Source organism: Galeopterus variegatus, unplaced genomic scaffold (assembly GCF_000696425.1).
Source record: "Galeopterus variegatus unplaced genomic scaffold, G_variegatus-3.0.2 Scaffold843, whole genome shotgun sequence".
Taxonomy (NCBI): Eukaryota; Metazoa; Chordata; class Mammalia; order Dermoptera; family Cynocephalidae; genus Galeopterus; species Galeopterus variegatus.
The window spans coordinates 324,152-338,620 of record NW_007726954.1 but is presented as its reverse complement, the minus strand read 5'-3'; the positions used below and the strand labels follow the sequence as shown (position 1 = coordinate 338,620).

Genomic DNA, 14,469 nt, shown 5'->3' with positions numbered 1-14,469 from the left:
AAGACCTGTCCCCTAGCTCAGTCTGTTGCACTCATGTATGGTGTCAGCTCCCAGGCCAAGATGACCCTTTGCAGGCTTAGCAAACCATGGCTCTGGGTCCCAATGACCCCTCTATCAGGACCGGCTTCGAGATGGAACTGAAAGCTCCCTACAGCCTGAGGGCCCCAAACACCCCAGGCCTTGGGCCTGAGGTCCTCACAGCAGGACAAACCCCAACACACATACAGTCCCTATCTCTGTGTGAAACATGTTAATTTTTACATTACCAAAGGAACACATGCTCCTTTTAAAAAAGAATTTAATCTGTATAAAAATATCTAAGTTAGAATCTGTCTTCACCCCCCAGATAACCACCAATAACAGCAGAATGTGTCCTGAACTTCTTTACCTGAAATGGTTCCTAAGGTGACCAGTGGACCCAGCTCAGAAAACGACTGACAAGGACAACTCAGGGTGAGCAGAAAGGGGAAGGAAGAGCAGAATCTAACCAACCGGGCTCGGGTCGGGCCTTGGGGCAAACAGATTAAACCACATCCTCCAAGGGATGGGCTGACACCCAAATGCTGGGGACTCTGGATAGAACTTTTGGAACACAGTGCTTTGAAGCCACATCAAGGGTCACAAATTCACATCTGCCACTGTCCTTGACATTGAAGTCATGAAGTCTTAGGACTGAAAGGAGCCTGAGAGTCCATCTGGTCCCACCCACCCATTTTAGAGATGGGAACACTGAGGGCCTACTAAGCTGGTTCCAGATAGGAATTTGGCCAACCAAGCTCCTTCCAGGGTCTGCTGAGCCTCAGCCCCCACCCACAGCGCTGGGAGCAGGTGCAGGAGAGCACCAAGCCCAGGCAATATTACAAGAATGAGGGAGAAAGAAAAAGTCAGAAAGCAACAGGGCACTATGTAGACAGAGAAGGAAGCAGTGTATCTGAGCAGTTTGAAGCCCCAGACTGGTGTGAGAAGCGCTGACTGCAAAGCCTGGCTCTGTTCAACCCAATACACACATGCAAACAACAACAAAGAATAAAATTTACAAAAAAAAAAAAAAAGCCTGGTTCTGTTGCTGCCCGACTGTGTGACCCTGGATAGTCACTTACCCTCTGAATTTCAGCTTCCTCATCTTTAAAGAGCAGATAATAGTATCTACTTCATGTTGTTGGAAGCGTTAAGTGAGATAATGCAGGAAGAAATTAAGCATGAGCACAGTGCTCGGCACATAGTAAGTGCCCAATAAATAATAACTAAAAAGAATAAGGTAGGGAGAGAGAATGAGACCACACTCCAGGTAAAAACCCTGCAGTTCAGAATTTGCTGTAAGGGTATTTGAAAAATCCATGCTTCCAAGAAGCCCCATTCCTGCCCAAATTAAACAGTAACCACCCAAGGTCAGGGAAAGGACCTTGCCGGAGCAGGTTGTTCTCCAAGGGGGATGGGACTCAGCCTTGACCAGATGGACTCCCCAACTCCTGCCTATAAGTGTGCCCCTGCCCATCTCGACACCATGTTGGGCATCACAGCCCTTGTCACGTTCCTGGCCTGCGGTAAGCTGGGGGGTGGGGACCAGCTGCAGCCAGCAGGCTGTGAGCTCGAGCTGTCCTCTTGGGGACAAGGACAGGAACAGGGAGCCCTCTGCTCTGCAGGAAGGGCACTTTGGGGTCCAACGTGGATTCAGAGGCTCCTCACCAGCTGTGGGTCCAACGAGCCACTTCCCGCCTGGCAACTCCGCTTCCACATCTGCAAAATAGGGATGATGATCTGACCTCCCCAGGTCGCTGAGGATTAGAGACGAGGTGTGGAAAGCACCAAGCAAGGGCCAGGGACACGGTAGATGTCTCATCCTGGGTTCACTCCAGGGACCATCGGGGCCTGCCTGGATTCTCTGCTCCCTCATTTTGGTGGAGTTCTCCCAAATTAGGAATCAAGGGGCTTGGCTTAAATGCCACTCACTCTCTGCAGGACCTGGATAAGTCCCTTTACCTCTCTAAATCCACTGGCTCTTGTGGCAAATGAGAGCACTTGACTAGTCCTTCCAGCTAAAAACAACAACAGTAATAATAGCAGCTTCTGTTTATTGCACATTTACTATGTGCCAGGCACTTTGCAGGACCTAATTCGATCTTCAAAACAAGCTTGAGAGGGAGGGTCTATTAATATCTCTGTGTTACAGATGAGGACACTGAGGCTCAGTGAGGCTCAGTACCTTGCCCAGTATCCCATGGCTGGGCACAGTGGAGTACATGCTCTTGACGGCTCCACGCAGCATCCCAGCTATGACAGTCAGGAACTCTGTGGATTTAATGTTCACACACATCCCCCCACCAAGCCAGTTATGCTGAATAATATGCTGTACCCAGAGAGAGCAGGTGGAGGTGAGTTAGAGAGGAAACGAGTACACCTAAAAAGGAACAGAAGACACAGGCGTGCCCAGGCACTCACACACACACCAGACCACCTTTCTTTTCTGCCAATGCATCCACTCTGTCCTGGGCCTTTTGTAAACTCTTTGCATACCTTGTCTAATTTAGCTACCAGGACGAATTCACCAGGTTAGTGTTCTTCCCATTTCACAGAAGGGGAAGCTGAGGCTCAGAGAATTAGGCGGCTTCCCCTTTCCCTCTGCCCACCCCCCTGCCCCTTCCCCAATGGGGAGGCCAGCTCCACTCATCTTTGCTCCTCCCTCCCCTCCCCCCACCCCCAGCCTCAAGCTGTGGGGTCCCCAGCGTCCTGCCCAACCTGTCAGCCCGAGTGGTGGGCCAAGACAATGCCAAGCCCCACAGCTGGCCTTGGCAGGTAAGCATGCTGGGGGCGGGAGGTAGGGATGGAGAAGCTGGTGGGGTGAGAATCCCCAGGGACCTGTGGGCTGACACGTGGCCCTTCTGCACACTCCTCCAGATCTCCCTCCAGTACCTCAATGATGACAAATGGAAGCTCACATGTGGCGGAACCTTGATCACCAACAGCTTCGTCCTCACTGCTGCCCACTGCATCAGGTGAGCGGGGACGACACCCCAGAGACCCGGCCACACCCTGAGAGGGAGTCTGATGAGCTGCTTCTATTAAGCACCTACTACACACTCTAGGCACTGGGCCAACCAAATATGCTACTTACTTACTCAGTTCATTTATTCAGTCAACAGGCATTTAGTGTGCACTTACTATGCACTAGGGAACACAGCAGCGAAGAAAGACAAAGTCTGTGCTCTCAGGGAGCTTATATTCTAGTGGAAGGCAGAGCAAAGTGCAATTAAGCAAGCAGACACTTGTATATCACCTATCAAGTGGTAATAAAGAAAACTAAGGCCGGAAGAGGATAAAAGCACAAGGGTCTCTATTTGAAATGAAATGGCCAGGGGAAGACCTCTCTAAAGAGGGGACACTGGAACAAAGACCTGAAGGAAGTAAGGGAGGAAATCAGCGATCTGGGGGCCGGGGGTTCCGGGTGGAGGGAACAGACAAGGCAGAGGCCTGGAGGCGGGAGCCTGCTTGGTGTGGTCAGAGGTACCCAGGAAGCCGGTGTGGCAGGAGCAGAGTGTGGGAGCAGAGAGCAGGAGGAGGTGGGTCAAAGAGGCAACGAGCACCTGATGATGCAGGTCCGTGTAAGAACTTTGGCTTTGACCCTGAGATGGAGCAACTGGAAGGATTTGGGCGCAGAAAAGGGATGTGGGTTAACATATATTCTAGCAGACTCATACTGCCGGGGTAAGAACAGACAGGAGAGAGGCCGGGGTAGAACCCGGAGGCGGTGGTGGCTATGGCAATAATACAGGCCAGAGGCAATGGCAGCGAGGATTAGTTTATTCTCACAGCAGCCATGGAGGTAAGTTCCAATTTCACCTCCACCGTACAGATGAGGAAGCTGAGGCCCGAGGTTACCCAGCTAGGAGCAGCAAGGCCACAACACAAACCCAAGGCCCTTGACTCCAAGTCCTAGGTCCTTTCCCCATGCCCTAAGAAGGGTCATGGGGACAGACATTCCCTTCTTCCAATGAGTCCCACAGTGGCCATGGGTCTGGGTCACCAAAGCACCAAGTTCCCTTTCTACGCCACTGGCTGGCAAGAACAGGAGGCCTCTCTGGCCAGGTCCTCTTCCTCGGCCCAGCAACACTCGGACCTACCGTGTGGCCCTGGGGAAGAAGAACCTGGTGGAAGATGAGGAAGGCTCCCTGCTCATGGGTGTGGACACCATCTATGTCCACGAGAAGTGGAACTCCTTGCTGGTGCGGTGAATGCCCGGCTGACCAGCTCACGGCCCCTGGGGGCAGTGCAGAGGGAGGGGTTGCTGAGACAGAGCTGTACAGCCTGCCCCACACGTACCGGCCACCCCATCCTAACCCTCAACAGCCAGCAGATGACTCTTTTAAGCAATGTCAAAATGCCTCCCATTCCCATCACTGGCCAAGGGTCCCTGGAATAAAGACCCCAAGGCCCCACAGGGTCTTGCCTAAAGTCACCCAGCCAGAGGCTGAGCCAAGACACCTTTATTGAGTGCCCACTGCATGCCCACACTGCAGTAAGCACTTTAAATGCCATCTCTTATGTAACCCTCACAACAGCCCTGGTCAAGGAAGAAAGACTCAGAGAGGTTGAGGAATACGTCCTGGATCACACAGCCCAGTGCAGGGTAGAACTAGGACTCAAACCAAGCCTATCTGGGTTTGCAGCTCTCATTCTGGTAACATAAAAATATTAGAAATGGCATCTGCAAACGCCCCTCTTTTATGAATATAATTTCCAATTTGCTCTAGCTTATCCTGGTCAATACATAACCAGCAGTGATTTGGAATGCTTCCTCTCCAGTATCCCCTTTGTTAAACCTTTTACACGTCTAATGGGGTAGGTGATCATGTTAGAAGGCAGATCATTTGTCCTCCAACATGTTGAAAGCCAATAAGCAGCTGGCGGGCAGGATGTTTATGGTGGACCCCTGGCCCGCGTGGCCTGCCTCCCAACTTGCAGCCTGAGCCTCTTAGCGCTGGCTTGTGGGGCCGGGACCTTCTGCCCACTCACTCTCTCCACTTTGGATTCCAGCAATGACGTTGCACTCATCAAGCTTGCGGAGCCTGTGGAGCTGAGTGACACCATCCAGGTGGCCTGCCTGCCGGAGGAGGGCTCCTTGCTGCCTCAGAACTACCCCCGCTATGTCACTGGCTGGGGCCTCCTCTGGAGTGAGTACGGCCCCTGGCAAATCCCCAGAGCCTTCCTGGAGGAAGCAGCACCCACAATCAGCATGCCTCCCATATCTGCCCACCACTTCTCCTTTTTGCCTAAACATTTTTGCATCTTTTAAAACTTCGTAATAATAATAGCTAATATTTATTAAGCACATGCCATATGCCAGACACTCTAACAAGTGCATATAAGGGGTGTTGTCAGAATTAAATGGATTAGAATATGCCAAATGCTCAGAACAGGGCTTGGCACCCATAAGTGCCATATAAATAAATTAAAATAAGCCATTTGGGGGTGGAGGATTAGATCTTATGGTATACCATATGCCCAAATAGATTCCAGCTGAATTAAAAGTTAAATGCAAATAAATGAAGCTACAAAGACTTAGTGGAAAACGCAGATCAATGCTTAGAAAATCTTGGAGTGTAGGCCGGCCTATGGCTCACTCGGTAGAGTGCGGTGCTGATAACACCAAGCCAAGGGTTGAGATCCCCTTACCAGTCATCTTTAAAAAAAAAAAAGAAAATCTTGGAGTGAAGGCCGGCCTATGGCGCACTCGGTAGAGTGCGGTGCTGATAACACCAAGCCAAGGGTTGAGATCCCCTTACCAGTCATCTTTAAAAAAAAAAAAGAAAATCTTGGAGTGAAAAAGACCTTTTAATATGCTATACCGAAGGTAGAGACCTGCAAGGAAATGATGGACAATTAAATCCCCCCAGAATCCAAATTAAAGACAACTCAACTCAACAGTTATTCCTGGAGCACTTGTGTTCGTTAGTTCTGCCTCCAGCCTGCTCCCCTTCCCCACCCTCAAGGGATCCTGAAGCAAACAATTTGGGACCATTGGCTGGCCTCTGGATTAAGGGCATGTGTGTGGTTCCCACTAAGTCCCAGCCAGAACTCACCTGTGTCCTGTCGCAGCCCTCTGTTCCTGGAGGCCTGGGCTGAGGCTGGCGCCGCCCGGGCTGACTCCTTGGTCCCAGCCACTCTCTCCCCAGCCAATGGCCCCATGCTGATGAGTTGCAGCAGGGCCTGAAGCCTGTGGTGGATCATGCCACATGCACCAAGAGTGACTGGTGGGGCTTCATGGTGACGGACAAGATGGTGCGTGCCGGGGGTGATGGTGTCACCTCAGCCTGCAATGTGAGTTTCTGGACCCTGCATCCGTCCCTGCTCCAGGTGGCCAAGTGCCTTGGGGCAGTGGGGAGAGTGAAGGAGGGTGAGCTGAGCAAGCCCTTTCCAGGGAGGAGACTGAGCCCTAGCTGGGCCCAACAGGCTTACAGGAGACCTGCGACCCCAACCCACCGCTTCCCATTCCCCTCCCCCAGCAATGTGGTGAGAGCAGCAGAGTTGAGCATGAGTAGCTGAGTTCAAGTTCCGGCCCCAGCATTTATTAGCTGTGTGACCTTGGGGAGGCTGTCGAACCTCTCTGAACCGCAGTTTTCCCATCTATAAAATGGAACCATAGTAACCACTTCACAGAGTTGATGTGAGGAATAAGTGAGTCTAATGGGCATAGAAGAGGCTTCATTAAAGTCTCTACATGTGTTCCCCCTGCCGTCAGCTCCACCAGCCCAGGGAGACAGGGGACTCAGGCAGTCTAACAGAACCATGAACTATCTAAGACAATCAAGAGGGCCGGCCCCTGGCTCACTCGGAAGAGCGTGGTGCTGATAACACCAAGGCCACGGGTTCAGATCCCATATAGGGATGGCAAGTTCGCTCACTTGGGAGAGTGTGGTGCTGACCACACCAAGTCAAGGGTTAAGGTCCCCTTACCGGTCATCTTTTAAAAAAATAAAAAAGTCAGATAACCAAGGACTGTCCTGTTTTCAAGCACACAACCCTCTCCCAACTCCCACCTTCCTTACCTTCCCAGGCCTCCAATATGACTCCCGGCATCCTCACCTCTCTGGGCAGCTCACAGAGACATGGTGACCTGAACAGCTAGGGAAACTGAGGCACAGAGAGGGTTAGCATCATCCCAAGATCACACAGCAAACCAAGAGCTACTCTGACATCCCAGGACCTCCCAGACCAAGGCCAAGGCAGCCCCAAACCACATTTTCTCTGCCTCCCTCACCATGGGCAGGCTGAAGTCTAAAAGGGGGTACCAAGGCTGAGAAGCCAACCCACGCCCCCCACCCCAGCCCACCCTGCTCCCCAAGCCCACCTCTGGGGGAGGCCTGGTGGCTGATGCCTACCTGGTCTGGTGCAGGGGGACTCGGGCGGCCCTCTGAACTGCCAGGCCGAGGACGGCTCCTGGGAGGTGCATGGCATCGTCAGCTTTGGCTCCAGCCTGGGCTGCAACACCTTCAAGAAGCCCACAGTCTTCACCCGCGTGTCCACCTACATCGACTGGATCAAGAAGGTGGGTGCCGCCTCCGCGCCTCCCTCCTGCCCCCGTCAGCCCCTCCCCCTCGCTCACCCATTCCTTCACTCACTCCTTCATTCATTCATTCACTCATTCACTCGTTCATTCATTTGCTCATTCCACCGTTCATCCGTGCACCTATTCGCACATTCCCTCTCTCACTCATTCATTCATACATCCACTCACTTATTCAAGAAGCATATCTGAGCACTCACCGTAGCAGGCCTTGAGAGGGGTGCGATGAAGGACACAGTCATTAACTCCTCCATCCATTTATCCACAGGCTTCAGTGAATACTCATATCCCCATCTAAGCATCAGACCAGTCCCCTCAAAGCTGAAACATTGCCCCATGAGAGCTGGGCCCCGCAAAGGAGAGGGGGTGGCGTGGATGGCCATTTATCATCCTGAGGGGTGGGGAACAGAGGGGCACCATGGGCTGGGGGCTTTCACACTGGGGACAGAATGTGTCCTGAGCCCCATTTACACAGCGGTCTGAAATGCTGGGGGACTCAGACCCCTTGGGCAGGGACGAGGCTGGCTGGTAAAGGCTGGGGGCTGTGGTTGTGGCTCCCCATGGACCTACTCTCCTGGCAGGGCCTTGTCTGCCCCAGGAGGTGTCACCCGCAGTTTCCCTCACACTGTTCTCCACTCCTCCAGAAAATGAAGCTGTGATCCATCCTTGGGAGCCACGGCAGCAAATCCCTGCAACCGCAATAAACCTCCTTCGCCCTCAGCTGCCTGGACTCCTGACTTGCACCTCCCCTGTCAGTGCCCAGGCTCTGTAGGGGCTGCCCATTTCCAAACCAGGGATCCGAGAGAGACCAACCTCAGCCAGGCTGGCTAGGCCTTGGAGGGATCTGCCGGGGTAATGATGGGGGTGGGAGGATCACAGGAGGCCATGTGAGTAGCCTGCGGGGATAGGAGTTAAGGACTTACCAGACACTTGCCCGCTCCATCTCATGAGCTGTGAGCCAGCCTGACCTCATCCCATCACCTGCTTCTCTGATCCTGCCTCCACAGAGGGGTCTGGTGGGCCCTCAATGCCCCCCAGCTGCAGGTGGAAGATGGGATCTCCCCAAGGGCAGTCTCCCCAGCCCAGAGACGCCAGGCCACAGGAGGTCACCCAGAGCTCAGGGACAACCATTGGCTAACCAAGGAAGGAGCTCTCTAGCAGATCCCCCACCTGGCACAGTCCCCATGGCTGCTGGGCGCCTGGGCTGTCTGATTTGAGGAGTGTTGAGGAGTGAGTTCTGCTGGGCATGGTGAGGGTGCAGGAGGAGGAGGAGGAGACCCCAGCCCTGCCCTCAGGGGACAAAGATTTGAGAAAAGCACAGAAAGAAAGAGCTGGGCCAGGTCACAGGAACAGACAGCCAGGAACACATGAGCCAAGCCACGAGTCTCAGGAGGGGAAAGGTCTCCTGAGCCTGACCAGAGGGCAAGTGGCACTGAACATGGCAGTGACCCAGCATCCAGTAAGGGACATGCCAGGTGGGGATCCTGACCCTCAACACGGGGTCCCTGGTCTGGGGCACTCCTGAAAATGTGCTGATCTACAGAGATGCCCCCACCCCCGCCGCTGACCTCCTGCCAGGAGGGCCCACAGCTAACAGCTGCTGCTGTTTGGCCCGGGAGTCACCCCATTGCCCTCTGGCCTCCCAGAGGTGGGAACTGTGGCATGCCTCCCACACCCCCACAATGCCAAGTCAATCCTCATGAAAGACTTTATTTACTGAACAAGCAGTGGGGCCTATGAGGAGCCCAGCACCAGCTCGGTCCTGGGAATTCAGGGGTGGTTCAGACAAGATCCCTGCTCTGCAGGAGACAGACCCCTAAACAGATCTTTGAATTTCCTGGTGTACGTGGGAAAACAGGAATACAGACCAGGAGCACAGAAACAGCACACTTAAACCAGTGTTGGCTGGCAAGAAGAATCCAGGATGACTTCCTGGAGGTGGTGGTGCCCAAGCTGAGTCTTAATGCTTGAAGAGCAGGTACCCAAGTACAGAAGGCACTGCTGTTTTCTTGACCCAAACTTCTTTCCCAGACATCTTCTTCTGTGCCTGTCTGTATACTGAAGGTTATAAATGCTAAATGCTTACTGTCCCTGTGTCCCTTGTAAGGGAGCTATGGGACTCAGTTGTGACCTGTAAGGTATAATAATTAAATAATATCTAACATTTATTGAGCACTTAGTATGTGCTAGGCAGCATTCTATGGGTTTTACACTTATTATCTTGATCCCCCCCAAAAAAACTGAGGCCAGAGAGGGTTAGTGACATCCCAAGTTAGTGTAACTAGAAGGTGGTGGAGCTGGGATTGAACTTTGGTAATCTGGCTCCAGAGCCTATGCTCGTGACCACCATGCTCTCCCGCCCTGCCGTGTAAGGAGAAGTCTACTGGAGAAGCAATTGCTCTCTGATAGGAAGAGTCTGACACAGCTGATACTGCTCCTTCCTCTTCTTCCTACTTTGGAATACAGACGTGATGCCTGGAGCTGAGGCAGCCCTCTTGTGGCCAAGAGAACAGCAGCGCTGTCAGGTCAGGTGTAGTCAAGGTAGCCATCTGACATTGGCAACCATCCTCCTGTGACTGTCTCACCATGTGGAAAAAAGTCTGCATGTGTTTTAGCCATTGTAGCATGTTTGCAGTTACCTGTAACTTCGCACATTTCCAATCAGAACCCCCAGAAACAACAAAAGGGGTCACTTTAACAACCTGAGCAAAGTAGTAGAGGACCAGCAGCCAGTGCTGCCAGAGCACAAGTGAGGGCAGGGCTAGGGCAACTGGCTGTCCTGGTTTGCCCTGGACTGAGAAGTTTTCCAACGTGCAGGTTTCAGTGCTAAAACTGGAATACTTCTGGGCAAACGGGGACAGTTGGTCACCCTAGCAAGGAGGGGAAAGTGGCTGGAGAATGAGCAGAGCCCTTCACGAAGGCCTCCCTCATGCTGAAGTAGGAACTGGCTGGGACTTCATTCCGAGGGCAGGGGGAGCCGTGATAGGGTTTTAAATGGAGAAATGGTCGCTGGTCAGATGTCCACACTGATGTGTTCACGTGGCCGTGTGGAGGGTGGTGTGGAGCAAGCAAGAGTGGAAGCAGGTAAGGAGAGGCCTTTGAATGGTTTTGCCACAAAGACATGATAAATGCATGAGGTGATTGATGCATTAACTACCTGACCTGATTATCATACGACATATGTGCATATATACCGAAACATCAGATAGTACCCCATAAGCATGTGCGATTACAATGTGTTGATTAAAATTGCTATATATATATGAAAGAGTGAAGGCAGGGAGGCCAGTTAGAAACTGTAACATTCTAGACCAGAAATAATGTGGCTAGGACTGAAGCCATAATGAAAAGGAGAAAAGGGAAATATTCGATTTTAAGAGGCTTAAGTATAATGTTGAATAGCAGCCCCTAGCCCCAAATCTACGTAAACTTTCAGGAATGTGATTGAATTACCAAAACTACTATTTATTTGCTAACACATGGTGAGATAGAAGCCACAGTTCTGTTTGTTCAACAGAGTGTAAAATTCTTGTATTTGGAGACAAGATGCACTGTTGTGCCCAAGAATCAGTGGCTGTCTGTGTAGATGGAATGATGCTCCCCCCACGCCACCCCCGCAACCTGTGAACAGGCTGCCTTACATGGCAAAAGGGATTTTGCAGATACGATCAAATTACGAATCTTGAGATGGTGTAATTATCCTGGATTATCAGGGTGGGCCCAGTGTGATCACAGGGGTCCTTATAAGAGGGAGGCAGGAGGGTCAGAGTCAGAAAGGAGATGTGAGGACGAAAACAGGTTCAGAGTCAGAGAGACCTGACTTTGAGATGGAGGAAGGGGCTGCCAGCCAAGGAACGTGGCAGCCTCTGGAAGCTGGAAAAGTCAAGGGAACGGGTTCTCCCCTAGAGCCCCAGACGAAACCGCCCTGCCAACGCCTTGGCTTTAACCCAGCTAGACTAATGTGCACTCCCAGAACTACAAGGTAATGAATTCGTATGGTTGTAGCCACTGTGTTTGTGGGGATTTGTCACAGCAGCAATAGGAAACTATGATAACACCGAAGTCAAGGGTTCGGATACCTTATCGGTCAGCTCCCCCAAAAAAAGGAAACTAATGCACCATCTCTCCTCCCATGTTAGGAGAAAAAATCCAAGGCACACTGTGGGGGGCTTAAGGTTCAGGGAAGGGGAGGGTTCAGGGAAGACTCCCTAGGATCTGGCTAGGGTGACAGCAAGGATTTGTGGACTTTGCCCAAGAGGTCACAAACCGGTGGGTGGAAGCAAAGGACACCAAGAACTTAGGCACTGACCTTCCCTCCTCCACCTTCTGCCTGGGGGAGGAGAGGGGCTGGCCAGGGAGGCTGAGAACCCCACGTGCCAATGATCCACTAGCATGCCACTGGGTGCCTAATAGTAGTTGCCGTGGCTAGCATATATTGAAACCTTGGTAATAATCTGTGTGCCAGGCACCACTCAAGGGCTTCACATACATGATCTCATCTAATCCTCCCAACATCCCTGATTATTATCCCTTTTTACAGATGAGAAAACTGAGGCTCAGAGAGGTTTCACACCTCACCCCAAATCACACAGCTAGTAATGGGGCACCAGGATTGAAACCCAGATAACTAACTCTAACTCCATAGCCTAACATGGTACAACTAACAACCATGTTATTCTACTATTATTCCTAAAGTCTTAAGACCCCCTCACACACTGAAGTCCTCTAGTGACCGGGGAGGGTGTAGGCTGTGGCTGTGCTGACAAGCCCTTCACGAAGCTGGCAATGAGCCCAGAGACAGAGACCTGAGAGGAGAGTTATTGTTCCCAGATGTTCACAAAATGCCTTCAGCGACTGTATCAGCTACTGTTGGTGTAATAAATGCTGCATAACAGCCAACCACAAACCCTCAGTGGCATCCAGTGAGGAGGATTCGTTGCTCACACATCTGGGGTTACGTGGGGTCAGTTAGATAGTCCTGCTGATTTGGGCTGGACTCATTCATATGTCTGGGGGCAGCTCGGAGTTGGCTGATCTGGTAGGGATCAGACTGGCGTGGCTGAGCTCCTCATGTCTTTCACCCTCCTCCTGGAGGACACTGCAAAGTTACATGGCAAAGGGCACGGACACAGCAGGGGGTGAAGGACGTGACCACACCAACATCATCTCTAGCACAAATTAATAGCACAAATTCTGGCAGAGCAGAAAGGAGGGCACTCACTGGGCTGGAGCTCTGAACTCCAGTGTCAGTGGCCGAGTTACTTAACCTCTCTGAGCCTCAGTTTTCCTCATCTGTAAAATGGACACCTGCCCTGTCTCCCTATTGGGAGCCAATGAAATAACAGAGCCTTGGGAGTAGGAGTCATTTCTGCTAATGGCCTCACAGCCTGGACTCCTAATAGCAAGTCTTCCCTATCTCTTTTGTCTCTTAGGAGAGGAAGCCTCATTTCTAGCAGGCCTCAGGCCTTAAGCATGTCCTCAGGGTCCAACTTCCAAAAGCTGACTCTTATTAGGTTGAGACACGTGTCTGCAAAGGTTCAACACCTGCAGTGGGCTGGGGGCCAGATAAAGGCACAGAATAACACGGAGCATCTTCCCAGAGCAACGATTTTCTGTGAAGATTGGGAGGGGAGGAAAAAACCTTACATTAAAATAAACCCAGCTATATTATGAAGTCGCGAAATTCAAATTAAGCTTTCCAGATGAAGGATGAGATTTCTGAGACATTTTGTTGTGACTGCTGTGTGCTAGACTCCAGATGATCAATTCACTGCAAATTAGAGCCTGCAAACCAAATCTGTTTTGTAAATAAAGTTTTATTGGAACACAGCTATGCCCATATGGCTGCTTTTGCACTGCAATGGCAGAGTCAACTAGCTGTGACAGACCGTATGGCCTGCGAACCTAAAATATTTACTATCTGGTCTTTTACACAAAAAGTTTGCGAACCCTGATCTACTGGGATTCTTCAGGAGAAAAGTTTTAAGAATTCTGTGCTATTCTGATAACCAATGTCTACAGGTCTACAGAATTAAGAGTGCACGTTCATTGCACATTTACTATTCTGAGTGCTTCAAGTGAATAAACTGTTGTTTAATTCTAATAACAATCCTGAGAGATAAACGGAATTGTTAATGTTTCTATTTGATAGACGAAGAAACTGAGAAATAGAAGAAACTTGCACTAACCCAGTGCTTCTCAAATTTTAACGTGCAGAGGAACAGAATCACCTGGGGATCTTGCTAAACTGCAGATGCTGAACCAGCAGGTCTGGGTGGTAGGCTCTGCCTTTCTAACCGGATCCTAAGCTATGCTGATGCTGCTAGTCCAGACCGCACTCATTTGTGAGGATCCAAACCGCAGTCACTACACAGAAACACCTGAATCTGAGCGCAAGCCCATAGCCAATGAGCTATACGGCTTCTCAGAGGAATTATTTTGAGTGAGTCATAAACCTCTTCTGCATCTTCCTGTTCCCACTGAGATCTCAAGGACCCATCCCAGTTTAGAAGTTGACAGATCTCTAGTTGTTGAACAATATAAAGGGGGAACTGAGCCCCAAAGAGGGATGTAGGTGGAGTAATACTTGTTCTCCACTGCTCCCGCCTGCATTTCCTCTCATCCCAGCACAGAAGCCTGGATTTTTGTTTGGGGGCTACCTGCCCAGTCGCTGGTATGGTGGTCTGGGTGGAGCCTCACTGCCCAGGACAAGGGTGGAACATGTGTTCCAGGCTCTGGCCAATCAATGCATTGCCTCCCCTCCCCCACTGCAACAACTGGCTCAGGGGTGGGGAACGTGACCTGAGGCAGATCCAATCAGAGAGTGTTGCAGGACTGGGCGGGGGGGGGGGGGGGGGGCCCCCCCCGGCGCCTCCCTCCCGGGGGTGTGGGGGGGGGGGGGGGGGGGG

General features: G+C 51.5%; 1 protein-coding gene across 1 annotated transcript; it reads left to right on the top strand.

Annotated features, from left to right (window-relative positions):
• Window positions 1-1,504: 1,504 nt before the first annotated feature.
• On the top strand, window positions 1,505-8,220 carry CTRC (chymotrypsin C (caldecrin)). The gene is given in 9 exon segments (XM_008572854.1): window positions 1,505-1,544; window positions 2,702-2,793; window positions 2,896-2,993; window positions 4,103-4,225; window positions 5,032-5,168; window positions 6,171-6,179; window positions 6,182-6,315; window positions 7,391-7,543; window positions 8,206-8,220. Coding segments are annotated over 9 exon segments (801 nt in total).
• Window positions 8,221-14,469: the final 6,249 nt, after the last annotated feature.